The sequence below is a fragment of the Scyliorhinus torazame genome, chromosome 14 (assembly GCF_047496885.1).
Source record: "Scyliorhinus torazame isolate Kashiwa2021f chromosome 14, sScyTor2.1, whole genome shotgun sequence".
Classification (NCBI taxonomy): domain Eukaryota; kingdom Metazoa; phylum Chordata; class Chondrichthyes; order Carcharhiniformes; family Scyliorhinidae; genus Scyliorhinus; species Scyliorhinus torazame.
In genome coordinates, this window is record NC_092720.1 from 207,720,711 (window position 1) to 207,748,079 (window position 27,369).

Genomic DNA, 27,369 nt, shown 5'->3' on the forward strand with positions numbered 1-27,369 from the left:
TGATGGTTGGTGGGTGCCGGAGGGGAGCTCGCGAGGGTTTTTGGATCTTCAACCGTCATTCACACGGGCACGGTAGAAGTCAGCAGCCGGCAGACCGGGGCCGCGGCGAGGGCGGGTTGCACGGCCTCTTCCTAAACCTTGAATACCGATTCCCCCTTATTGTTGCTGAGGGGAATGGGGGAGGGAGGGTCTGATTGTTGCTGAGGGGAATGAGGGTGGGTCTGATTGTTGCTGAGTGGATTGGGGGATTATTACTGAGGGGATTGGGGGATTATTACTGAGCGGAAACGGGGAATTATTACTGAGGGGAAAAGGGAAATTGTTACTGAGGGGAAAAGGGAAATTGTTACTGAGGGGGAAGGGGGATTGTGACGAGGGGAAAGTGGAATTATTACTGAGGGGAAAGGGGGAAATTATTACTGGGGAATTGTTACTGAGGGGGAAAGAAGGTATTGTTACTAAGGGGGAAAGGGGGTGATTGTTACTGAGGTGAAAGGAGATTATTACTGGGGGATTGTTACTGAGGAGAAAGGGGTGAATTATTACTGAGTAGTGAGAGGTGGCCTATTTGGGCTGGTGGTTATTACTGAGGGAAAGTGGGGATTATTATGGAGGGGGAGAGTGGAGAGAGGGGTTTTATTTCTGAGATGAAAGGGTGATTATTAATTAGTGGGAGGATTGTTACTAAGGACGGGAGAAGTTATCACTGGGAAGGTGGATTATTTCTATAAGGGGCTGTTGAGGATTATGACTGAGTGAGATATGCACGATTATTGCTGAGGGTAGTAGATTATTATGGAGGGGAATTATTGAGTGGTATGGGGGATTGTTATGAAAGTATGTGAGGAACATTTTTGAAGAAATAATTATTCCTGATAGGAGAGAGAATAACTACTGAACAGAAAGGTGAATTATAAGGTGAATCATATGTACTGAGGAGGTGGTAAATATTATTTTGAGGCGTTGCTGGTGGGTTATTATTGAGGAGAGGGAGAATTATCACTTGAGGATGAGCTAAGCTGAAGAGAGGGGAGAGCTATAACTGATGGGAGTGTAATTATTCATATAAAGAGTTCAAGGAGATTATGACTGAGGGGAGAGGGGTTATTCTTGACCACATTCACTGAAAGGAGTGACAGGAGGATTGAAGACAGTGGGAGAGGGGCAAATTGTGAAGGAAATGATTGGTGATGGGATGGTAACATAACATGTGGAGGAGGCACATATGTTTTGGATGACTGATATATTGGAGGTTTAGAAGTATCCTTCAGGGTGGAGTATTACAAAATATGAAAAACATCATTTTTGTTTCAGATTTTAGGATATTCGCTGTACTTTCCTGAAGCAAAATTTCTTTTAGTTTTAGAAGCAAGACGTTTTTCATAAGACTGCTTAACCTTCTGAATGTGGGCTCCTTCTAAATATTAATGCCATTTAAAAAAAATTATTAGCTCCCTTATGGCAGCCAATCATGGTGTCTGCATTCTACTGATCTTGCACAGTGGTGGAATAATTGCAGCTATATGCTTGCTGCTGATGGATATTAACTTGTTGAGCAAGGAATTGTAGAGCAAGGATAGAATCCAATTCCTCATTACTGCTTGCGTAAGTATTGATCATGTTATTCCACTTTGTTGAAACCATATGACAAATTAAGCTGTATCATTAAGAGTTAGGGCTTCTGAAAGAAAATTAGTTTGCTTTCAGTATTTCAATTATGTTTCAAGATCAAATGGCTTTTGGCGTCAAAGGGATTTTCCGTTGTCCAGTCAAAATATGTCACTAACAGGCAGCAAACGTTTTTTCTGGTTTTTACACCCAGTGGGATAACTGAGAGCTGCTTGAGTCAGGGAAGCATGGTTTGAAACACTTTCCTTCATGAGTGTGAAGTTAGACATTTCAGAAATGCAAACAAGGTAAAGGGGTGCACGATTATTGGTTGGACACTGAGAAGTGTAGAAAAACAGAGTAACCTTGCAGTGCATGTCCAGAGGTCCTTAAAGATAGCAGGCCAAGTTGATCAGATGGTTGAGAATGTGTGGATACTTGTGTTTATTAGCTGAACGGAAGAATATAAGCAGGGCAGTTATGTTTGAATTGTGCATATCCTGATCACCGTATTGCAGGAAGGATTGTACTGGGGAAGGTACAGAGGGAGTTTGGAAGGATGTTGCTCAGAATGAAGAATATGAGGGAAGGTTGGATGGTGGGGGTTTGGAACTCGCTACCTGAGAAGGTAGCAGATGTGGAAATGTTCATTCAATTTAAGAATACTTGGATATGGACTTGAGATGTCATAACCAAGAGCTAGAGTGTGGGATTTGGGCTGGAGAGCTCTTTGTCGACTGTCACAAACATGATTATGGATTTCAGCAAAGCGTTTGATAAGGTTCCCCACGGTAGGCTATTGCAAAAAATACGGAGGCTGGGGATTGAGGGTGATTTAGAGATGTGGATCAGAAATTGGCTAGCTGAAAGAAGACAGAGGGTGGTGGTTGATGGGAAATGTTCAGAATGGAGTACAGTCACAAGTGGAGTACCACAAGGATCTGTTCTGGGGCCGTTGCTGTTTGTCATTTTTATCAATGACCTAGAGGAAGGCGCAGAAGGGTGGGTGAGTAAATTTGCAGACGATACTAAAGTCGGTGGTGTTGTCGATAGTTTGGAAGGATGTAGCAGGTTACAGAGGGATATAGATAAGCTGCAGAGCTGGGCTGAGAGGTGGCAAATGGAGTTTAATATAGAGAAGTGTGAGGTGATTCACTTTGGAAGGAATAACAGGAATGCGGAATATTTGGCTAATGGTAAAGTTCTTGAAAGTGTGGATGAGCAGAGGGATCTAGGTGTCCATGTACATAGATCCCTGAAAGTTGCTACCCAGGTTGATAGGGTTGTGAAGAAGGCCTATGGAGTGTTGGCCTTTATTGGTAGAGGGATTGAGTTCCGGAGTCGGGAGGTCATGTTGCAGCTGTACAGAACTCTGGTCCGGCCGCATTTGGAGTATTGCGTACAGTTCTGGTCACCGCATTATAGGAAGGACGTGGAGGCTTTGGAGCGGGTGCAGAGGAGATTTACCAGGATGTTGCCTGGTATGGAGGGAAAATCTTATGAGGAAAGGCTGACGGACTTGAGGTTGTTTTCGTTGGAGAGAAGAAGGTTAAGAGGAGACTTAATAGAGGCATACAAAATGATCAGGGGGTTGGATAGGGTGGACAGTGAGAGCCTTCTCCCGCGGATGGATATGGCTGGCACGAGGGGACATAACTTTAAACTGAGGGGTAATAGATATAGGACAGAGGTCAGAGGTAGGTTCTTTACGCAAAGAGTAGTGAGGCCGTGGAATGCCCTACCTGCTACAGTAGTGAACTCGCCAACATTGAGGGCATTTAAAAGTTTATTGGATAAACATATGGATGATAATGGCATAGTGTAGGTTAGATGGCTTTTGTTTCGGTGCAACATCGTGGGCCGAAGGGCCTGTACTGCGCTGTATTGTTCTATGTTCTATGTTCTATGATGGGTTGAATGGTCCCCTATGCTGTGTAGATTTGCTGTATTTGGACATCGTATGCTGCTGTTCATCTTTTAAAAAATATATATATATTTTTATTGGCATTTTCCAAATTCTGTACATTGTTGTTCATTTTCATTTATTATACAGTGCAAAAAGGCTTTATCTTATGTTTCTCTATTTACAAATTGGTGCCGTCTAATTCCGCGTGCAGAAGGAGGCCATTCGGCCCATCTTTTCTGCACCGACCCACTTAAGCCCTCACTTCCTCCCTATTCCTGTTACCCGTAACACAATAACCCCATCTAAACTTTTGGACACTAAGGGCAATTTAGCATGGCCAATCTACTTAACCTGCATGTCTTTGGACTGTGGGAGGAAACTGGAGCATCCGGAGGAAACCCACGCAGAACTGGGAGAACGTGCAGATTCCTCACAGGCAATGACCCAGCGGGGAATCGAACCTGGGACCCTGGCGCTGTGAAGTCACAGTGCCAGCCACTTGTGCTACCGTGCTGCCCTCGGTTGACAAATTGCCCCCATGCAGTAAGGAAGCCTTCTTCCGACCCTCGGACGGCGTATTTTATCTTCTCCAGCTGGAGAAATTTTGAAAGGTTTGCCGGCCAGTCTGCAGCTGTGGGTGGTTCTGCTGATCGCCAGCCAAGCAGGATTCACCAGTGCGTGATTAGGGACGCAAAACTAGGGTGTCGGCCCTCTTCCCCATGTGTAGCTCTGGCTGCTCTGAAACGCTGAAGATTGCCACATTTGGGCATGGCTTCACCCTCACCCCCACAACCTTGGACATTGCCTCGGAGAAGATTGTCCAGAACCCAACAAGTTTGGCACAAGCCCAGAACATGTGGGTGTGGTTGGCCAGGCCTCTCTGGTACCGTTCACATTTGTCCTCCACCTGGGGAAGAACCTGCTCATTTGGGTTCTGGTCAGGTGTGCTCTGTGCACCACTTTGAACTGTATGAGGCTGAGCATTGCACAGCAGGAGGTGGTGTTGGCACTGCTCAGTGCTTTGCTCCAGAGTCCCCACCCCACTTCTGCCTCCAGTTCGTCCTTCCATTTCCATCTGATCTCGTCCAGTGGTGTTCGGACTCTGTCCAGTAGCTATCCATATATTTTCCCACAGAGTTCCCCTTCCTTACTGTCCGTGTTCATCAGGTACTCTAATAGTGTGGTCTTCGGGGCCCAAGTACCCAACTGATTCTTTGCGGAGTAAGTGTTTTATTTGTAGGTGTCTCATTTCCTGTCCTGTCGGCAATTCCCATTCCTCTGTCAGTTCGTTCAGTGTCGCTAGCCTATGACCTATGTAAAAGTCCCTAACTGTCAGCATTTTTTTAAGGTTGCGTCTAGCATAGCTGGCGGGAATCTGTGGTTACCGCAGAGGGGGCCATAGGGGACATGTTAGACCTTAGCCCGAACTGCTGTCTTAGTTGGCCCCACGTTTTCAGTGTGGCTGCTACCACTGGGCTAGATGTGTTTTTTGTCGAGTGGGATGGGAGTGCTGCCATGGCTAGGGCCCGGAGGGTCATCCCCCTGCAGGAGGCCCCCTCCATTCACACCCACTCCCGAGTTAGGTTGGTGCACTCACCCCCTGACTCTTTCCGCTGTTTCTGCCCAGTGGTTTGGAGGTGTTGTTTTTTTTTGCAGTTTTGGCAGTGCCTCCCTTAATTTTCCTTCTTTGCAGTATTGATTTGGGGACCCCTCCCCCACCGCTCACAAACGCCATAATTAAGCTGTCTACGTTTTGGAAGAAGGCCTTGGCGATGAAGATCGGTATGGACATATACAGGAAGAGGAATCTCGGCAGCACATTCATTTTGATCTTCTGCACTCTCCCCGCCAGGGAGAGTGGGAGCATGGCCCAATTTTGCAGGTCCTTTTTGATTTCCTTCCCCAGGCTGGTCAGGTTCCACTTGTGGATCTGTGTCCAGTCTCTGGCTATTTGGATCCCCAGGTATTGGAATCTGTTTTGGGCTATTTTGAACAGAAGCCCCTCAAGCTCAGTCCCTCCCCCGTTTGGGTTCACTGGGAATGCCTCACTTTTGCCCAGGTTGAGTTTGTAACAGTAAGAAGTTTTACAACACCAGGTAAACATCAGTTTGTAACGTGAGACGGTTCCGACCTCCTTCATGATCCACATGATTGCTTTCAGTCCTTCCTGTAGCTTTGAGTCGTACAGGAGCAGGTCATCTGCATGGAGCAAAACTTTGTGCCCGCTCACTCCTCTTTGGATGCCCTTCCAGCTTTTCATGTCCCGCAAGGCTATCGCCAGAGGTTCAATTGCTAGTGCAAACAGGAGCAGAGACAATGGGCATCCCTGCCATGTGCCCCTTTGTAGATGGAAATATTCCGAGTTGGTGGTATTAGTGCGAACGTTTGTATTGGGAGCGTTGTGCAGGAGTCTCACCCAGGCGGAGAATCCTGCTCCTAGCCCAAACCATTTCAATACCTCGAGGAGGTACTTCCATTCAACTCTGTCGAAGGCCTTTTCTGTGTTAAGGGAGACGATCACCTCTGGTGTTCTCTCTCTCCATGGGGGGTGTCATTATTATGTTCAAAGCCACTTGATGATCACAGTGAGTTGCCTTGATGAAACCCATTTGGTTCTCAGCGACCACCTCTGGTACACAGTTCTCCTGTCTTTTAGCCAGGACCTTTGTGAGTGTTTTTGCATCCACATTTAGCAGCGAAATGGGTCTACATGATCCATATTCCATCGGGTCTTTACCTTTTTTGGGTATCAATGAAATTGTGGCCTTTGCTAGTGTGGGAGGCAAAGTGTCTTTTGCCAGCGTGTCTGAGAATATGTCCCTTAGATGTGGGGCCAGGACCGGTGCGAATTTTCTATAGAGGTCTGCCGGGAACCCGTCTGATCACGGCGCCTTCCCTGCTTGCAAAGAGCTGATGGTTTCTCCCAGATCTATTGAAGCTTCCAGCTCACCCCGTTTGTCCTCCTCCACAACTGGTATTTCCAGTCCGTCGAGGACCTGTTTCATCCCCTCATCTCTGTCGGGGGGGTGGGGGTGGGGTGGGGGGGTCCGAAGGTAGAAGGTCTCGAATGCTCAGTTAACCTCTTATTCTGCTACCAGTCTGCCTTTGCTGTCTTATACCTGCGCCATTTCCCTCGCGGCTGCCTGGTTTATCAGCTGGTGAGCCACTAGGCGGCTAGCCTTTTCTCCGTGTTAGTAAAAGGTCACCGGTGTTGGTACACTGCTTTCCTGGTGGATAGCAGGTTAAAGTCTATTTGAAACTTTTTCTTCTCTGCCAGAAGCTCTACGGTCGAGGCCTCAGAGAACTTTCTGTCGACCTCCCAAGATGGAGTCAATCAGTTGTTGCCTGGTCTCCCTCTCTTCCCTATCTCTACGCGCCTTGTAGGCTATAATTCCCCCTCTGATCACAGCCTTCAGTGCCTCCCAGACCGTGGAGGGTGAGACCTCCCTTTTCCGGTTGTTACTCACGTAGCCACCTATGGCCTGTGATGTTTTCTGGCAGAAGGCCTTGTCGGCCAGGAGGTCCGTGTCCAGCCTCCATGTGGGGCCCTTGGCACGGCACGTCTCCAACCTCACATCCACGTAGTGTGGTGTGCAGTTGCAGATGACTATCGCGGAGTATTCCGCTCCGAGAATTCCCGGAAGCACCGATTTTCCCACTGCGAAGATGTCGATGCGGGTGTATCCCTTGTGCACCTGTGAGAAGAACGAGAATTCCTTTTCTCGCGAGTGTAGGAATCTCCTCGGGTCCACTACCCCCATCTGTTCCATAATTGCTCCCAGTTCCTTAGCCATGCCTGTCTTTTTCCCTGTTTTGGAGCTCGATAGGTCGCTCCGTGGGTCCTGTACACAGTTAAAGTCGCCGCCCATTGTCAGTCGGTGTGTATCAATGTCGGGGATTTCCGCCAATGTCTTTTTTATTAAGTTTGTGTTGTCCCAGTTGGGAGCATACACATTACCATGACCCTTCCAGGACACCACTGACCATGACGTACTGTCCCCCTAGGTCCGTAACCGTCCTAGTCTCCGTAAACCTCGTCCTCTTGCTGATCAGGATGGCTATTCCCCTAGCACTCGTCCCTAGCATGAATGGTACGTCTGTCCTACCCTGCCCTTCCTGACCAGTAATCTGTTCTTCTCCCTCAGGTGTGTCTGCTGGAGGTATACTATGTCAGCCTTCATGCTTTTTAGGATTTGCTTTGTTTGGCCCCTTGTCCCGCACTGTAACCGATTACTGTCTGTCGATGTACCATTTGTCAATGTTCTCTGTTGATTATTCTTTTGTCTACTATGTATGTTCTGTCCCTCGACCGCAGAAAAATACTTTTCACTGTATTTCAGTACACGTGACAATAAATCAAATCGAAGCAGGTGCGCAAAGACACTAGATCTTTTCACTGGGCCGTTAAGTCCCACAGCATTCCAGGTGACTATCCTGTTGGGGGGGCTTTTGTCCCCCCCATTCCTGCAGGATCAACCATATTTACCTGGTGCATGTGCCCCTGCACTCCAGTGAATCCCTTTGTTAAGGGGCCGCTCTTGCCGGGGTGCCGAAGGAGTGCTCTTTCCCCTGGTACGTTACCCAGAGTCTGGCCGGGAACAACATGCCGAACCTCACGCTGCTCTTGTGGAGTGCCGATTTTTCCTTATTAAATTCGGCCCTATTTTTTGCAATTTCAGCCCAAATGTCCTGATACTCCCTAATTCTGTGCCCTTACAATGAGCACGACTTAATCTGTCGGGCCCACCTCGGGATCTTTTCCTGGTCCTGGTACTGGTGCAGCTTAGCTATGATCGCCCTCGGCTGCTCCCCAGTTTTGGGTTTTGCCCCGGGCAACCTGTGTGCCCTGTTGTGTTCTGGGGGGCTTGGGAAGCTGTCCGCCCCCCCCCCCAACCAGGTTGCCCAAAATTTAGGGGATGTAGTCCATTGGATCTCTGCCACGGTCCGGCGGTGGTAGAGGGTTGCCCACATCTTGTAAAGGAATTAACAAAAACAAAATCCTCCTCAGGGGATCGGAGGCCCCCAGGTAGTTGCCCTCTGGGCAGGGTGGCACCTTTGCACTGTTGGTGCCACCTGGGCATCTTGGCAGTGCTTACCTGGCAAGACCACCATGGCGGTGTCAGACTGGCACTGCCAAGGTATCTGGGTTGCACTGCCAGACTGGCAGGAACACTTCCAGGGTGCTCTGCTGGCAGTGCCAAGGTACCAGTGGTAGGGTGTGGGTGGGTGTAAAGACTCCCTTGTTGGTGAGTTGGGGCTTTGAGGGGGATTTGGGAGTCGCGTCGGGGGGGGGGGGGGGTTGGTAGAGGGTAGAGGGATCGGGATGCCATTTAAAAATGGCGCCCCAACCTCTTTCTGCACTGAGGAGTTCCTGCGAGCGGAACTCCCCAGTGCAGGAAACGGGACTAAGCCCAGCCTCAGAGGGGTGTTCCCTGTTGAGGCCCCGGATTGGAACAAAGTCCCGATATATATCATGGTGTTTCTCAGCATTGCCGGGAAACGCCTGGCTAAATGTTCTCGGCACAGGACTCTGTTGCAATTTGGTTAGATTGCGCCCAGAGTTAACATTTTAATAATAATAAAGTCCGTATGACACTCCTTCAATTCCATCCTGGAAATCACCTCTGCAATCTTTCAAGAACCGTCATGTCCTTCCTAAGATGATGACCACGGTTCAATTCAATACTATAGCTGTGGCTGAACTAGAGTTTTACAAATGGTCAACACAACCTCCCTGCTATTGTACTCAATAAGTCTTATGAATCCCAAGCTTTGCTAACTACTTATTCAGTATGTCCTGCCACCTTCAAAGATCTGTGCACAAGAATTTCTCTTGCCCCCACCATGTTCCTTTAGAACTATATCTGTACCACCTCTCCCTGTCCTGCATTTGTGCTTCTCTGTATTAAATTCCATCTGCCATTTGTCAACCCATTTTGTTAGTCTTTTCCGCATCGTCCTCACTGCGAGCCTTACCCCAGGATTGCTCTCAACAGTGAATTCTGAAACCTTTCCTTCATATGAATATACAGGTTCCATAGACTCCCTACGGTACAGAAGGAGGCTTTAAGATCCATCAAGTCTGCACTGATCCTCAGAAAGGGCACTCTACCTCAGCCCTCTCCCCCAGCCGAACCCAAAACCCTGCGCATTGGTGGTGGCCAATCTACCTAACCTGCACATCTATTGACTGTGGAAGGGAACCCCCGCAGGCACTGGGAGAATGAAACTTCACACAGACAATCACCCAAGGCTATAATTGAACCCGAGTCTCTGTTGCTGTGGGCCAGCAATGCTGACTACTATGCCAGCGTGCAGCAATAGAAAAGGCGGTTCTAGCACTGATCCATTGGGAACATCACTGTCTATCATGCTCCAACTTGTAAAACGACTATTTACCACAATTACAAAAGTAAAATATCACAGATGCTGGAACTCTTAACTTAAAAGAGAAAATGCTGGGAATACTCAGCAGGTCGGTAGCATCTGTGGGGAAAGAAATTGAGCTAACTGTTCGGGTCTGTGACCTCTAATGATTAATGTGCTGCATGCTGTGAAATTAAGTTGTACAGGTTACATTCCTGATAATGAGCTTGCTGTTACCGCAGTGGCTATTGGTCCTTAAGGAAATGTAAACTCAACTGAGATTCCTCTCTTGAATGCGAGACACTTGTTGACCCTGGTCTCTGTATTCTGACGAGAGGTCAAACAGTCTTGTATCAAACAAACACTGTACATTGAACTTATGATTCAATATGATTTATTCACTAAACGTGCTCAAATACACCATGTATTCAAATTTTATCACAATTTGCCTCACTGGTCGCAATTTGCCTCGAGTCAGCTTCAGACATAAGTAGATATTATCCCTTTGAACTGAATTGGCCAAATTCTTCTTGGAGGCCTGTTCTGTTCTCTGAGCCTTCACTTAGGGTGCTACATGTGCGAGGTTGGTCCTAGGCCGTCACTGAAGCAAAAGCCTTTGATGCTTGATTCTTATACTCTTCTGACCTGTGTCATTGATGGGTCAAATTCTTGATCCATCTCGAACTATCGAATGATGTCATTCTTCTAACCACAGGTCCATTTTCCAGACATTGTCCTTCAATATTCAGTCATTGTGGTCACAGGTGTTAGCTCAAGTTCTGCTTTACATTTTGCAAACTTTCGATCTGTGCATTGCAAACTCTCCTTTAAATAGGTCATTGATCTTAAGGTCCTTGAATATGTTCAAGTTGACCAAAACTTCCAATCATGCCTGTAATTGGTTGTTTACCAAAAACCGGGTCTTATCGCTACCTTTCCCCGTTTTGATCTATTAAATAACAGTATTTTGGATCACAATTAAGTGTCCAGTTCTTCAGCTAAGTTCATGTTCATAAATGGGCATACATCGTACTTCTGTCCAAGCTATGCTACACTTTGGTATTTTGACAATTCATTTTTCATAAGCTTGACAATTCTCACACAGATGCATGTTTAGCATTGGTTATGCAACTTTTAGGATAAGTCCTTAAGTGATTATCTCTAAACTGACATTATTCATAGTCAATTACAGCTTACATCACATTTATTCCCTTAGCGAGCTTATACATCAAAATTTGGAATGGCATCTTCTTTTAGGTCGTCATCCGTGTCTAACATTCTCTCTTGTTTCCGTGCAAACAATTAAATTTTCAATTTCTTTTCCATCTTGATTCTCCAATGTTTAAACATCATCAAGTATAAGTTTGATATACTAGTATGAAAATCATTATAATCATAGTAATATGAGAAATAATCTTTATCTAAGGGTGAATCTGTACATTTGTACCCCAGTTCCAAATATCATCCCACCAACTCGTTTCTTTAATAGTCTTTATCTTTCACTCAGTTTCTTTGGCATGTTGGATAACTCTAATGAATGTTTGGTGGGCTCTTTCCAACTGTTCTTTAATCCAATGTAGATCGTCGGGTAACAATTGGATATTAGTTTGGTATTTCCCAAAATACTGTCCCAAATTCCCCTTAATTGTATTGGTGGCGTTAATAGTAATTTTTAAAATTTCAACCTGTCAGTAATTCAGATAACTGTTAGAAAGTACATCAAATCGAGCAACTGCTCTTATTTACAGTCTCATTCTGTCAAATTGTTCAGAGAGCTCCCAATCTAAGCCCTCTTTATATTTTCTTGTCAGCCGTCTTCCGCATTTCCTTGCCCAAACTGGAGATGGGGTTCTTTGTTTTCTGGATTTTATATTAATTGGAGGTTGGACAATGCCAGCTGCAAAGCTTGATGCTTCTTCCCCTGCTGCCACTGCTGGAGGCTGAGGCACAGTTTCACAAGCGTCAGTAAGTACATGGTGTGTGTGATTACATTGGCTACCAAATGCTTTCATTTGGTTCAGATGGTACGATCTGGTCTTCCCGGAATCCAATAGTACTTTATACACTGAGGGGCTTACTTTGTCAACCATGGAGTACGGGCCATGATATTTTGGGGGTAAGAAGATTCCGGGTTGGTATATCTGTTACATGACCTTTTGACCACATCATATTCCACAGGTTTTACCTTTCCATCAAAATAGGTTGCTGCCTTTTTCTTTTGTCCCATTTTTGTAGCTGTGATTAAGTTGGCCGCTTGTATGTTGTCCATTAGTTGTACAACTTTTTCACGACTGACAGCTGCCAGTTCAGGTTCAGATAGGTCCAATCCCAAAAGTGCTTCAATCCCCCTCATGGGTTGTCCCATCATTAGGACATGTGGTATGAATCCAGTGGAGCTGGATACAGTATTTTTTTGCTAACATTGATACAACGGGTAGCACCACATTCCATGTTGAGTTATTTTGCAGCACTGTTTTCTGAATCATTATTTTTAGGGTTCTGATCATTCTTTCCACTGTCCTGCTGGATTGTGGGTGATAGGCTAAATGAAACCTTTGATTGATTCCTAATAGTGCCATTACGTTCTGCATCATTTGAGATGTAAAGTGAGTACCCTGGTCAGATTCAATACTACGGGGTAAGCCCCAACAGGTAAAAATACCTGTTGTATCAAGATCCCCGCTGTGCTCTTGGCTTTATTTGTTCTGGTGGGGAAGGATTTCTGGGTAGAATCCTAAATGTGTTGAGTACCACTAGGATATAATTGTACCTCCCTTTGCAGGGTGGCAAAGGTCCTACATAATCGATCTGCAATCGAATGGTCCTTCCATGTGTCGGGTATGCCTTAATTCCCCTTTCTTTGCGTAGTGGTCTGGGTTGCTATAGAATTTTCTATGTAATGTTACACCTTTGGCATAATTTGGCCACCAACATAAGTTTCCAATTCTGTCAGTGGTTGTCTCAATTCCTTGATGTCTGTGTCATCATGTCACTGGTAAATGATTTGGTTACTTCCTTTTAGTACCAGGCCATTCTTAATTTCTAATTTGTTTTTCCAATTCTTGTAGGAGCCAGACATATTGCTTTCTTTGATTGAGGTAATTTCTTTATCTTCGCCTTGGGCTGCTTCAAGATCCTCGATCTTGATTTGGTTAGTGGCTACTGCACCAATTTGTTCTGTTCGTTTGAGAGTAGGAAATTGCCAGGATCCCGTCATGGACACCCTGTTTTGCTAACTCATCTGCTCTTACATTGCTGGCAGGAGAAGACCTGTGATGAGCCTTTACCTTAATGATGCAAGGGCAGCACGGCGGCGCAGTGGTTATCACTGCTGCCTCATGGCGCCGAGGTCGCAGGTTCGATCCCGGCCTGGGTCACTGTCAATGTGGAGTTGCACATTCTCCTCCTGTTGCGTGGGTTTCACTCCGACAACCCAAAGATGTGCGGGGTAGGTTAAATTTGCCATGCTAAATTGCCCCTTAATTGGAAAAAATGAATTGGGTACTCTAAATATTTTTTTTAAATGATGCCTTGGGCATGTGATAGGATGTATTTAAGGAGAGGGGCAGAGGGTTTACCATATGCAGATATGAAGCCTCTGGCTTCCCACAGGGATAGGAAATCTGTTAGGCTGTTGCACATACAAATACTATCTGAATAGATGTCTACTGGGGTTGGAAAATCCTAGTGGAAACTTACAACGTAAGCCACAGCTGCCAGTTCAGCTGCTTGTGCGCTTATAGCACTGGGCAGTTTAAGTGTGAATTTATGTATGACATTGCCTTTTGAATCTTCAACATAGATGCCACATCCTGTTTTACAATTTGAATTATAGTGGGGAACCACACAAGTGTCAAATTTCAAAAGCAAAAGATCCCAAGGGCCCTTTGTGTCAAAACAAAACGGGGGAGGTGGCAAGGCAAAATCCACCCGCCATACAAGCTGTAAAACAAACGATAAAACTGGATGCCATCCTCCACCATAGAGGAACTATCGACAAAAATCTTTAATTTATCGGTTTGGGTGTCTTTTGTCATTTGTTTTGGTGCTTGTTTGGTGTATTTCAGTGCTTGTTTGGTGGGTGGATTTTGCCTTGCCACCTCCCCCGTTTTGTTTTGGCACGAAGGGCCCTTGGGATCATTTGCTGTCGAAATTTGACACTTGTGTGGCTCCCCACTATAATGCAAATTGTCTGCTAAGAGGGTGGGCGTTTGGTTCTTTTTATAGCTATGGCCTGTCCCTGGAGCATCAGAGTCCAGCAGGCAATGTGATTTTGGCTCACTGTACCATCTTTTATTCTTCCATCTAATTACAATTGGAAAGGGGTGTGTTTTGTTCGGTTGGTAAATGGATTTAATCTAATTATGTATGCAAAGTGCTGCACAGCTCAAAATACTGCAAGTAAATGTCTTTCACAGACTGTAAAGCCTTGTTCGACAGGAGTTAGTAACCGAGATGCATAGGCAATAGGTCCCAATCTCTCATGCCATTCTTGCAGTAAGACTGCTGAAATGGGGCTTTCAGTAGTTGCTACTTCTAGCACAAAAGGTAGTTCAGGGTCAGAGACCTGTAGGGCTGGTGCCTTAGCTAGAGCTTGCTTTAGCTCAAAGGTGGCTTGAGTATATTGTTCTTTCCATTCCAAGGGGGCGTTTTTCTTTAATAGGTCTGACAGGGGATCAGTTTTGATAGCAAATCCATCCATGTGATTTCTACAGTAACCTGCCAGGCCTAAAAATGATCTGAGTGATTTCAAATTAGTTGGCAATGGCAACTTAGTAATGGTTGTTATTATACCTTCTAGTTCTCTGTTTCCATATGTTTTTCTAAAATAAATTTAGAGTACCCAATTAATTTTTTCCAATTAAGGGGCAATTTAGCGTGGCCAATCCACCTACCCTGCACATCTTTGGGTTGTGGAGGCGAAACACACGCAAAATCGGGGAGAATGTGCAAACTCCACACGGATGGTGACCCAGGGCCGGGATCGAATCTGGGACCTCGGCGTCGTGAGGCAGCAGTGCTAACCACTGCACCACCGCGCTGCCTTCAGTTTCCATATGTAATGGTTGTTCCCAGGTAGGGAACCTGAGATTTCATGATATGGGGCTTCTTGAGGTTCACTTTTAATTCCAGCTTGTTCAAAAGGTTCAGTAATTCACTGAACAATTGCAAATACTCCTCCCTAGTTTTTGTCTGAAGATGCAAGCCATCTACATACTGTACTAGGCATTCTGGTTTTGAGAATCTGGTTAGACCTTGTGCCAACTTTGGTGAAATATTGAGGATGAATTGGGGAACCCTTGAGGTAGGCATGTCCAAGTGTTTTGTTGGTCCTGGAATGTAAAGGTGAATTTGTACTGACACTGCCTTTTTGGTGGAATGGACCGGAATCCATTACTAACATCTAAACTGTAAAGTATCTTGCCTGACGGCTCTGTTTCATCATTGCTTCGGGGATAATTGCAACTATTAGCGCCATTAAGGGGGTTATCTTAATTAAGTTTTCTATAGTCTTTTTAAAAATTTAGTGTACCCAATTCATTTTTTTTCCAATTAAGGGGCAATTTAGCGTGGCCAACACACCTAAACTGCACATCTTTGGGTTGTGGGGGCGAAACCCACGCAAACACGGGGAGAATGTGCAAACTCCACACGGACAGTCAGCCAGAACCGGGATCGAAACTGGGACCTTGGCACCGTGAGGCAGCAGGGCTAACACACTGCGCCACCGTGCTGTCCCAAGTTCTCTATAGTTAAATGCCAAGAGCCATCTGACTTCCAAACAGGAACAATCGGTGAGTTAATCGTGGAGGCTATCGTTCGTAAGACCCCTCGATGAAGCAAACTTGCAATTACTGTTGTAATTTCCTGTTCAACTAGGTTCGGGAAAACCATCCTGCTTTTTGGGTTTGGGATCTGCGCTTTCTATCAAAGCCTTGCCTTCCAATCTGCCGCAGTCATGCTTGCGTTGCGGCGAAAGCATTTCTATTTTCATCTATCAGTTTCTGAACGTCCTTTTGATCTGACGACATCTGGGCGTTAACCCATAACTGTCCAATTGTGCAAATTCTTTCACTGTATTCCCCGGTAGATATTTCTTTGGGGGACTCTTCCCGGGGGTTTCCCATGTATCGTACACCACAATTTACAGGGTCAAATGATGAACCACGTTTCTTCATCAATATTATACTTGTATGGCAAAGGGAACATTGCAAGGGATTCTCCATTGTCCCCTAGCAGCAATCCACCAAAGTTTTACTAAAAGAGCTGGTTGATAACATACCATGTTTTCTAATTAAATTATAATGCTTGTGCTTCAAATCCTTTCTAAGAGTGGCTGGTGAATCCACTTAGTATTATTGTTCTTTTAGTTTTCCAAGATGGATCAATCCCATGGGCTATATTCAGGTTAGTGCGGGAACCTCCAGTGTCTCATAAAAATTCGACAGGGAGCCCTTCTACATCGCCATCAACGAGTGGATATCCTACACTATTCCACTTGGTGTTACAGACCCAAAAAGGAAAGGCCTGTTAGCATTGTGCACTATTCCTTGGTCCAGAGGGGCCAGGGTAATAGTCACTGGAGTACAGAGGTGCCATTGGCTGACCATTTCTTGATGGTCCATCCAGGGGCAATTATGGTTTTCTGTTCTGTGCCCCTCATGGTGGATTATTGCTAGGAGATGATGGACAATACCTTGTACAGTGCCCTTTGCCACCACAAGTATAACACTGATCATGAGGACCGGTTCCCCTTTGTCCCATGGTCCTGGGTGTCCTCATTTCTGTGGTCCAGGGTTGTCTGCCTCTGACCATTCTACTGTTACATGGAGATGGGGGTTCCCTGGGGGTGGGGGGGGGGGGTCCCTGTTGGTAACCTCCTCTTCCTCTACCTCGTACCTCATTTCTCCAAATGGGGCCTTGCTTCTGGAGGGTATTTTGTCTCGTTTGTTTTCCAAGATCTTCTTTTGACCCGTCTCCTAAGTATCCAGGCTTCATTATGCATTGGATCTGTGGGGTCAAATTCCATCAAATTTCTTTATCCCCCAACACCAGATCCATTCACGTATTGCCCTCTGTAATTGTTGCTCCGGCACCCAAATGTATATGTACCTCCCAGTTTCACCCCCGCCACAAAAGATGCCTACTTGTGTTAAAAATAATGTTGCCAATTGTACAGAGTTGCTGGTGTTGAGCTAGTGCATAATACCCTACCAGTTTTTTTTTTTTTTTTTGTTTGGTTGTGTGTGTTCTTCTCCTATTATTCTGTGTACATAACGGTAAATATACTTTGTTCAGAAACCCAATAAAAAACATTTGTAAAAAAAAAATTCTCTATCCCTCTGAAGAATGGATTACTTGGGTCACTGACCAAGACGCCCATCTAAGTTGTATCTGAGTAAATTTAATCTGTAGACTGCATTAAAATGAAACCACAACCTATTAGCAAACGCTGCAAGTTCTCCCTTTCTTTGTCTACACTTGTTTAAATTACCTACAGGATCACCCCTATCACTTCCGACAGCTTGTGGACGAGCTGCTCTCATTTCATCTAAGGCGGTCATTTTCAAACCGAGGGACGCGATCCGCGGGTGGGCGTCGCGGTGTTCCCGATCACTGTTCCATGCGCCGCGGTGTTGCCAATTGCGAAAAGTAGTGCCCAATGGCATGACTAGCTTTTAAAAAATACTGGCCGTGACCGACTCAGAAAGCTGGCTGTCCTGCACATATGTGCCCCCTCAGCAGTGCGCAGGCCTGCCCAGCGAGGCAGAACGTCTTCTCCTGACGCCAGGACCAGTTGATTTAAAAAAAAAAAAAAAAAAATTGCCAGTGTTTTGCTGCCTGGAGTGGTGGCAAAGAGCAGGTCACGGACGCTGATGTAACGAGTTCTGGGCGTGAGAGAAATTCTTCCATTTTGCAGCTGCCAGCAGTGCTGGTATGAACTCCAGGGGCTCTGCTGAACAACCCATGAAGAAGAAGCTGAAAACAGGACAAAACAGGATAGATGATTACTTGAGGTGTGGGTTTATTGATTGCATCACTGCAAACCAGGGTTCAAAGATCATTTGTTTTATATGCAGGGAAGCACTGACGAATGAAAGTTTGAAACCCTCAAAATGTCAGGCATTTGAAGGCTAAACATGGCGAGTTCGAGGACAAATCTCTTGATTATTTTCATCAGCTGAAGTCATTATCAGAAATGTAACATTGAATGACAAAGTGGAGTTTGCACATTCTTCCCATGTCTGCCTGTGTTTCCTCTGGGTGCTCCGATTTCCTCCCACAGTCCAAAGAATCAGTGGGTTCTGGACTGTCAGTCCATGGCGGGTGGTCCCCAGCCTATTTCATCATTATATCGACCAGCTTATTTTCAAGGTCACACTGGTTAATATTATGCTCATACTGTTGACCCTCCTTTTTACCAAAGGCGCATATCATCCCTCTATGTATTTGTAACTGGAATTTTAATTTATCAATTTCCCATCGACATTTAGAATGGTCTGCAGCACCATGTCTATTCCGAACGGTATTCGAACGCAGCACAGTGATTACTGCATTTAAATTTTTGTTCTGATCTGTCAATTTAGCTATTTGCTTCTGATCTACTGCTTTGCCACTAAGTGCTCTAACCTTTACCAGGAAAGTCCTTTCACACTGCTTGGAACTGTCCCATATTTAATAGATCATTTTGTAATTTGTGGTTTTGTTCTGTTGTCAATTTTTTAAAGTCTCCCTTATCTTGCTTCAGTTTTTCTATTTCTTGTCTTAATCTATCACGTTCATCATTGCACTCCCTCAGCTGTCGCAAACAGCGATCGGTTTCACTAACTTTCCTTTTCTATTTCCTAAACCATCTCTGGAAGCGCCTGGACTTGGCAGTGGCATTTCTGCAAATTTTGACTCATGCAGGCCATTTTTCTCTCAACTACATCCCTAGTACTGATTTCCAACTATAATCTTCATTCTGATCATGAGCGTTTGTTTGACACGTTCCAAATTTAAGACGAGGGCCATGACGCGACTGACTTGCTTGTCCAGCGTTCAGAATTCAAAACAAGATAAGTAAAGACTCGCTTGCTCAATTTGAACAAATTTAGACACCTGTCACTCATGTACTCAATGTATACCCTGGCCTTGGCGTGGGGCATTTGCCCTCTTAACTTCCAGCTCATGCTGAGTTCACAAGATAAAGGTTGGTTCTGGCGTTAAAAAATGGTACTTATTTAAGAGCCCACCCAGAAATAGACACCAAAACACTGTTGAAAAGTGTGGGATGAACAGGCTGCAACATCTCTGACAAAAGTTGACAAACAACTGTTCTGCCTAAGACGAGCGTAAAGAGTGGCTACTTGGAAGTGGTGCAATAAGGCTTCTGGTACCTTTTTTAAATGTGTACACCAAGAGCCAGATACCATCAGGAAAAGTTGTGAACTTTATTTTGAATGCTCATTCTAATTTTTGGTATTTTATTTTTCAAAAATAAATTTGCAGATGATTACCAAATGGTCGATTTGTACACGCGGCTTTGGCGCCATCACATCAGTCAGATTTATATGAGCCAATTGCGCCTCAGTGAGATGGGAATGGTCATTCAAGTGGAGGAATAATGGCTGAAAACCAATTGAGTGAGACCTCGGAGGTCACCAATCACCGTGATGGACCAGAAGAAGCTAGAAATCCACATGCTCCCACTAAAGAGTGGACTGATCCTGAGCCTTTCACTTGGGCATGCCCAGATGGTTCCTTTGTGAAGAAAATTCTACAGCGAGGTAGTGGCCTTGATAAAGCCAAAGAAGGCTGTAAGTGTCGAGTTTGTGTGGAAGTAGAACCCTCCTGCAATTTTGATGCAGGGACCCATTTCCAAAATGGGATTAATCAGACGATTGAGATGATTCTTGGGGAAAGCGATACCCAGTTTGCAGAAATAATTGAGAAATGTGTTGAAACAATGCTGCTGGGAGAGCAGTGTGAGGTACTCCTGGCTCCAGAGTTGATGGAGAAGTTCACAGACTGTGGGACTAGACTGAAATTGTATGTGAAACTGGAGGAGTTTACCTTCCACTACGACTCCTGGCAAATGGAATTTGAGGAAAAGTGGCAGGTGGCCATGTACCACAAAGTCAAGGGCACCGAGCATTTTAAAAGTGGTAATCTTTTTGGAGCTGCACGGCGGTATGCAAAATCCCTGAGGCTGCTGGTGACGATGAAATATGACCTCCCTCTCGAGAAAGGAGAAGAGTACAACCGGGCTAGAAGGGATTTGTATTCGAACCTGGCTGCCTGCCAGTTAAAACAGAAGCAGTTCAGACATGTCATCCAGAACTGTTCAAAGGCACTGGAGATCGACCCTGACTCCGTGAAGTGCCTGTACCGAAGGGGGCAGGCCTACGCCTCCATTAACGTGTTTGAAAAAGCCAGAGATGATTGGAGGAGAGTGCTGCTATTGGAGCCGGGAAACACAGCTGCTGCACATCAACTCCGGGTCCTTAATGAGCAGGTCAAAGCACAAAATGAAAAAATAGGCAAGGCAATGAGTAAGCTGTTCATCTGAGAGTGTGGATACAGCTAGATAACTAATCGACTTGCAGCACACACTTTTTTTCATTGACAAATACCAATTGATCATAAGAAAATGCCATGTCATCTCCTAACTATGTGTTAAAGGATGCTTCAGTATTGTACTCTACCGTGGGGTTATAACCATGATAAAATGGTATCGCAAAAGATCCAGGCAGCTCATTCCATGACTTTATTTGTGACTATAATGTCAAATTACTTGCAAATAATCCAGGTGGTTCTGAATGTATTGAAAACTGGGTGCATTCCTGTGACTGGATACCTGAAGGTCTGCTGTGAAGTTTGGCTGCTAATCATAAGTAGTTATTCATTGTATGCTTAATTCACCAGGGTCAACACTGAGGCTAACCAGAGTTTTGTTTCTGTTTGATAGGGAAGTTTGCATATTGCCAAGAGCTTGGAAATTTCTGGTTCCTGATTTTGTGAAAACCACATGTGGCATCTGTTATGTTGTACGTAAACTCTTAAATAAACTGCCAAATTTCCTGTGAAGCTACCCGTTTGTAGATTGTTAATTCATGCAGACCAGAAAATATTTTGCTGCTGAAGTACACATGTCAAATTTGTACAGTTGCAATTTTAACTAACTAGTGGTTGAGTTTGATTTGAGGAAAAGCTGTTGTTATGGTTGTGGAGTTTTGACGATGGGAATGTGTCTCGGACCCACATTTAATGTGAAACTTCTTTGAGAGCACTCATCATGGCAAACATGCTGTTGGAGAGCAGGATCATTACCTAGTCACTTAGGTAAACTCTTGTTTTCCTACTGCTATGCTAATTCGCATATTGCACCCTCCTGACAGCTGCACTCATCTCGGATCCCCTTTTATCCAATTCTTTATTTTATTCCAATTTTATTTTTATTCCCAATTTTACTCAAATCTTCCATCTTCCTTTTACTCCAGCACCTTGACAATTGGCTGTTTCGGATCACTGCTATTTGTGAATGTAAAATGTCTGGAACCTTAAATCTCTGTCCTCCACCACTGGTAACATTTACTCCTCTTAAGAACCTCAGTGATGTTAAATACAAGGATATCCCGAAGGGTAACTTGGAATACCAGTTTTTCGTGGTGTATATTGTCAATTTGGTGTAATATGAGGAAGGATATGCAAACCAGTGAGGAAAAGTCCAGTCGTCTTGTAATCAATTAATAAAGAATATTTATTAACTTAAAGCACACAAGAAAGATTACAATGCACTACAACAGTACAATTAACTACAATAATGGCTATACACACAGTATCTCATGAAGTTAACCCATGTTCACAGCTATCAAAGTTCCAGAACTCAGAGATGCTCCTTTCCGAAACAACATCCAATATTGTATAATCTATGAGCTAAATCCAGCATACAGTTACCACCCACAAGTTATCTTCCAGTTAGGGAAAACCTTTCTTCAGTTCAGCTTAGCGTTTCTTTTAGATTTTTTTTTTCACAGCAGCTTTCAGCACCAACTTGTTTTCGGGGGAGCATGCTTATTAATAATAATAGTAATAATAATAATCTTTATAAGTGTCACAAGTGGCTTACATTAACACTGCAATGAAGTTACTGTGAAAAGCCCCTAGTCGCCACACTCCGGCACCTGTTCGGGTGCACTGAGGGAGAATTTAGAATGTTCAATTCACCTAACGTGGCTATAGTTGTACCTGCTTATTAGCTTTCCTCTCCTCTTGTACTCGGTTACTCTGCTTGTCATGCGAGAGTGCCTTTTAGACATGGATGTTCAAGCAATGTACCTTTAAGAAAACAGTGATGTCATAGAGTGGGTGGAGCTCAGCCATTTTGCAGTTTGGTTTTGCAGGTTTTTAGTTTCAGTTTAAAAAGCAGGGAGCAGTGGGTGTGTGTCTCTGTGTGTCCAGAGAGCTGCAAGAAGAAAGCAAGGTGCTGGAGCTGAAATCAACCAAGCTAATATATCTCTGCCATTCTACCGAAAATATATATATCCTTTAACCTGATGTGATACTATTCAAAGGTGTTAAGTCTCTTGGAAGTTTGAAGGAACATTTTAAGGAGTTATTTACTGTTGCAATATTTTCTGAGTTATCCTTGAAGTAAGGGGTGTTAAGAGATCCAATGTTTATTTAAGATGTTAAGTTGAGTTCATGGAATAAACAGTGTTTTGTGTTTAAAAACCCACGTATCCATAATTGTAATCCCACACCTAGGGAAAAAGCCATGTGATCGGAAAAGCAACAAATCCATTAAAGGGAGAGGTTGGTTGAACTCCATGATACATTTTGGGGTTCTGAAAATGTCTCGCCCATAACAACTGGGGGCGCGAGGGGGATAAAAGTCTATCTATTGGATTGACTTTTGTGAACTTAATGACAGTGAAGGATTGTTGCTTTTCTGGTGTGGTATTTTAGTTTAAGTGGGGAGAGTGTTGTGAACAATGGCTCTTTCAGAGGCTCAGAAGATTTTGGGGGTGGAGAATGTCACACGTAGTACTTTATGGACAGAAACAAAATTAGATTTGGCATGAACATTGCAGTTAACATTACCTGACAAAATGCAAAAAGATGAGGTAATTATGGCGGTGGTTAAGCATTTAAAGTTGCCTGAGATAGAGTTTGACTCATTGGAAATGGCAAAAATTCAGTTGCAAATTAAACAAATGGAACATGAGAAAGAATTAAAGCGCCTGGCATACGAGAGTGAGAGAGAGGAAAGAGAAAGAGAAACAGAGAGAGAGAAAAAAGAAAGAAAGAGAGAGAGAGGAAAAAGAAGAGAGAGAAGAAAGGAGAAAAGAAAGAATAGCCCCAGCAGAACAAAAAGAAAAAGAAAGGGAGATACAGATCAGGGGAAAAGATAAAGAGAGGGAGTTTGAACTTCAGAAAATGGCCATGAAACATGACAATCAGTTAAAATTGGCAGACGTAAAGGGAAACGTACAGTTGGATGATAGTGATGAGGATAGTGAGAAAGAGCGTCATAGTCGAAGGCTTGGTGGAGATCTATTTAAATATGTCCAAGCATTGCCAAGGTTTGACGAGAAGGAAGTGGAAGCCTTTTTCATTTCATTTGAGAAGGTAGCTAAACAAATTAAATGGCCACAGGACATGTGGGTGTTACTGATTCAAACAAAGCTGGTAGGTAGAGCTAGTGAAGTGTTTGCATCACTACCGGAGGAGGTATCTGGAACGTATGAGGAGGTGAAGAAATCCATCTTAAGTGCATATGAGCTAGTGCCTGAAGCTTACAGACTAAAGGTTTAGAAATTTAAAGAAAGAATTTGGTCAAACATACATGGAGTTTGAAAGGCTCAAACAGAGTAATTTTGATAGGTGGATAAGGGCTTTGAAAATAGACCAAATGTATGAAGCTCTCAGAGAAATTATACTTTTGGAGGAGTTTAAAAATTCAATTCCTGATGTAGTGAGAACTCGTGCAAGAAACAGAGGGTTAAAACTGCGAGATTAGCAGCGGAAATGGCAGATGATTATGAATCAGTAAATAAATCAAAGATTGGTTTCCGACATCAGTTTCAGCCGGTGAGGGATAGAAACTGGGGACATGAGAAATACTCAAGTGGTAAAGGTAAAGGTGATCTGATGGGAGACAATAAAGACAGTGTACCTCAGATTAAAAAAGAAATCCAGGAGGGTGGAAAAGAAATGAAAAGTTTCAGATGTTTTCACTGAAATAAGCTAAGCCATGTAAAGTCACACTGTTGGTGGTTGAAGAAAAGCACTGGGAAGGCTGATGTGGTAAAACAGGATAAGACGGTGGGGTTTGTTAGAGTGGTAAAGGAAAGCCCAAGGGAAGCAAAGGAGGTGGAAACAATTGTACAGCCTGTTCAAGAAGTAATTGTTAAGAGTGCCAGATGTATTTAGGAATTTACTTGTGTGGGTAAAGTTTACTCATGTGTATCAGGAGGAGCAGGTAAAGAAGTCACAATTTTAAGAGATACAGGGGCGAGTCAATCTTTAATGGTAAGAGATGAGGAATTTTGTAGTTTGGGAAGAATGTTGCCAGAAAAGGTGGTGATATGTGGAATTCAGGGTGAGAGGAGTAGCGTTCCATTATATAAGGTTGGAAAGTCCAGTGAAGAGTGGTGAAGTGGTAGTAGGAGTAATAGATAAAGTATCTTGTCCGGGAATACAGTTTATCTTGCGTAATGATATAGCTGGATCACAGGTGGGAGTGATGCCTACTGTGGTTGATAAGCTAGTGGAAAATTAGACAACTGAAGTGTTGAAGGACGAATATCCTGGGATTTTTCCGGATTGTGTAGTAACAAGGTCACAAAGTCACAGGTTAAGACGAGGAGAAATCAAAGAGTGAACATGAAGTTGATGTGCAATTATCAGAAACTATTTTTGATCAGATGGTTGAAAAAGAACAAGACCAGGTGGAGGATGAGGTGGATATTTTTAGTTCAGGAAAATTGGCGGAGTTACAACAGAAAGAACTAGAAATAAAACAAATATATCAGAAAGCATATACGCAAGATGAATCGGAGGGTATACCAGAGTGTTATTACCGTAAAAATGATGTCTTGATGAGAAAATGGAGACCTGTACATATGCAGGCGGATGAAAAATGGGCAGAAGTTCATCAAGTAGTACTGCCGGTAGGGTATAGAAAGGAGGTGTTGCGAGTTGCACATGAGGTACCAGTGGGAGGTCATTTGGGAATAAGGAAAACTCAAGCTAAAATACAAAAACATTTTTATTGGCCTAGACTACATAAAGATGTAGTTAAATTTTGTCAATCATGTCATACATGTCAAGTGATAGGGAAACCTCAAGCAGTGATAAAATCAGCACCCTTAATACCTATTCCAGCATTTGAGGAACCTTTCACAAGGGTCCTAATCGATTGTGTAGGACCGCTTCCAAAAACAAAAAGTGGGAATCAATATCTTTTGACTGTAATGGATGTGTCTACTAGTTTTCCAGAGCCCATTCCAGTATGTAATATTACAGCTAACAGGATTCTGGAGGAGTTACTTAAATTATTTACTAGATATGGACTACCCACAGAAATTCAATCGGATCAAGGAACAAATTTTACTTCAAAGTTATTCAAAGAAATTATGGATAGCTTAGGAATAAAACAATTTTAAATCAACTGCGTACCATCCAGAATCGCAGGGAGCGTTAGAAAGGTGGCATCAAACATTAAAGACAATGTTGAGGGCATATTGTCAAGATTATCCAGAGGATTGGGATAAAGGAATCCCATTCGTATTGTTTGCAATTTAGGGATGTACCTAATGAGTCTATCAAATGTCGTCCTTTTGAACTAATTTTTGGTCATGAGGTAAGAGGACCATTTAAATTGATAAAGGAAAAATTGGTGGGTGAGAAATCGGAAAATACACTATTGGATTACATGTCAAATTTTAGGGAATGATTAAATAGAGCAGGTGAATTGGCTAGACAAAATTTGAAAGTTGCACAAAATGTGATGAAACGGGTAGCGGACAAGAAATCCAAAGTTCGTAGTTTTGCCAGTGGGGATAAAGTTTTAGTGTTGTTACCAGCGGTATGGGGAGCCTTTAAAAGCTAGGTTTTGTGGACTGTATCAGATTGAAAGGAAATTAAGTGAGGTGAATTATGTGGTAAAAACACCAGATAGAAGGACACCGAGTGTGTCATGTGAATACGCTTAAAAGGTACTTTGAAAGGGAAGGAGAGAAAAAGGAGGTTTTAATGATTCCAACTCAAAGTGACGAACCAAATCCAGATGACTGTGAATTTGACATTCCTCAAATTAAATTGGAAAATGAGGATGCTCTTAAAAATTGGGATGAATTGTTGTTACCTTCCAGAGGACAAACAAACTGACCTGAAAGAGTTATTGATATCACATGGGCAAGTTTGTGGAGATAAATTGGAAAGTACTAAAATGGCTATACATGATGTAGATGTGGGAAATGCTGTTCCTATCAAACAACATCCATGTAGACTTAATTCTTTAAAATTGGCACAGGTTAACACATGGATTGAGAGTATGCTGAAGAATGGCATAATTGAAGTGGGTTGCAGCCAATGGAGCTCACCCATAGTGATGGTACCTAAACCAGATGGTATCCAACGGTTGTGTGCGGACTATAGAAAGGTGAATGCAGTTACAAGAACGGACTTATTATCCTGTCCCACCATTGAAGGATTGCATTGAGAAATTGGGACAATCTGCTTTTATTTCCAACTTCCAGACATGGAAAGAACATTTGAAACATCATATGGAGTTCTTCGATCGACTTCAGGAGGCGGGTTTGGTGATGAACCTAGCCGAAAGTGAATTTGGAGAAGCCCAAATCACTTTCCTTGAGGAGTTTCCGATATCCTCTAGACGAAAGGAAATAATGCGATTTCTTAGCATGAATGGCTTTGATCGAACAGTTGTGCAAAAGTTTTGTGGCGTGATTACTCCACTGATGGAATTGCTGAAGAAACGTAAAAAAATTCAATGGACAGCGGACTTTCAACAGGCATTTGACTGCCTGAAAGCTGTAATCACCAATGTTCCTGTCAGATTGCCGAGGAGTAGAGATGGATGGATCGTACAGAGACTTTGTTCAAAGAGACTGTCAATCGAGAAGGATTTCGGTTGGAGGAAGAAGAACAAAGAAAAATGGGCTATATTATTTTATTTGCATGTGATGTGGTTTTATTTTTAAAAACAAAAAGGTATATTTACTGTGTACATTTCCTAGTGGTTGGCGCAAAAGTGAAAAATGAAACCTTGAAGTTGATGGGTTTTTTTTTCTTAACCTGATGTGATACTGTTTAAGGTGTTAAGTCTCTTAGAAGTTTGAAGGAACATTTTAAGGAGTTATTTACTGTTGCAATATTTTCTGAATTATCCTTTAAGTAAGGGGTGTGAAGAGATCCAATGTTTATTTGAGATGTTAAGTTGAGTTCATGGAATAAACAGTGTTTTGTGTTTAAAAACC

General features: G+C 43.6%; 1 protein-coding gene across 5 annotated transcripts; it reads left to right on the plus strand.

Annotated features, from left to right (window-relative positions):
• On the plus strand, positions 1–27,369 carry LOC140390399 (FK506-binding protein-like). 5 transcript variants are annotated; one of them, XM_072475541.1, is made up of 3 exons: positions 479–1,605; positions 11,692–11,845; positions 19,373–20,954. In XM_072475541.1, the coding sequence occupies exon 3, from the start codon at positions 19,488–19,490 to the stop codon at positions 20,430–20,432; it is 945 nt and encodes a 314-aa protein (XP_072331642.1). In that variant the 5' UTR covers positions 479–1,605; positions 11,692–11,845; positions 19,373–19,487; the 3' UTR covers positions 20,433–20,954. The 5 variants fall into 5 exon arrangements, 4 of the variants coding, with proteins under 4 accessions (XP_072331643.1, XP_072331642.1, XP_072331641.1 ...); XR_011934630.1 differs by lacking the exon at positions 11,692–11,845 and adding an exon at positions 26,403–27,369 and having other exon boundaries at positions 480–1,605; positions 19,373–20,910; XM_072475542.1 differs by lacking the exons at positions 479–1,605; positions 11,692–11,845 and adding an exon at positions 1–72.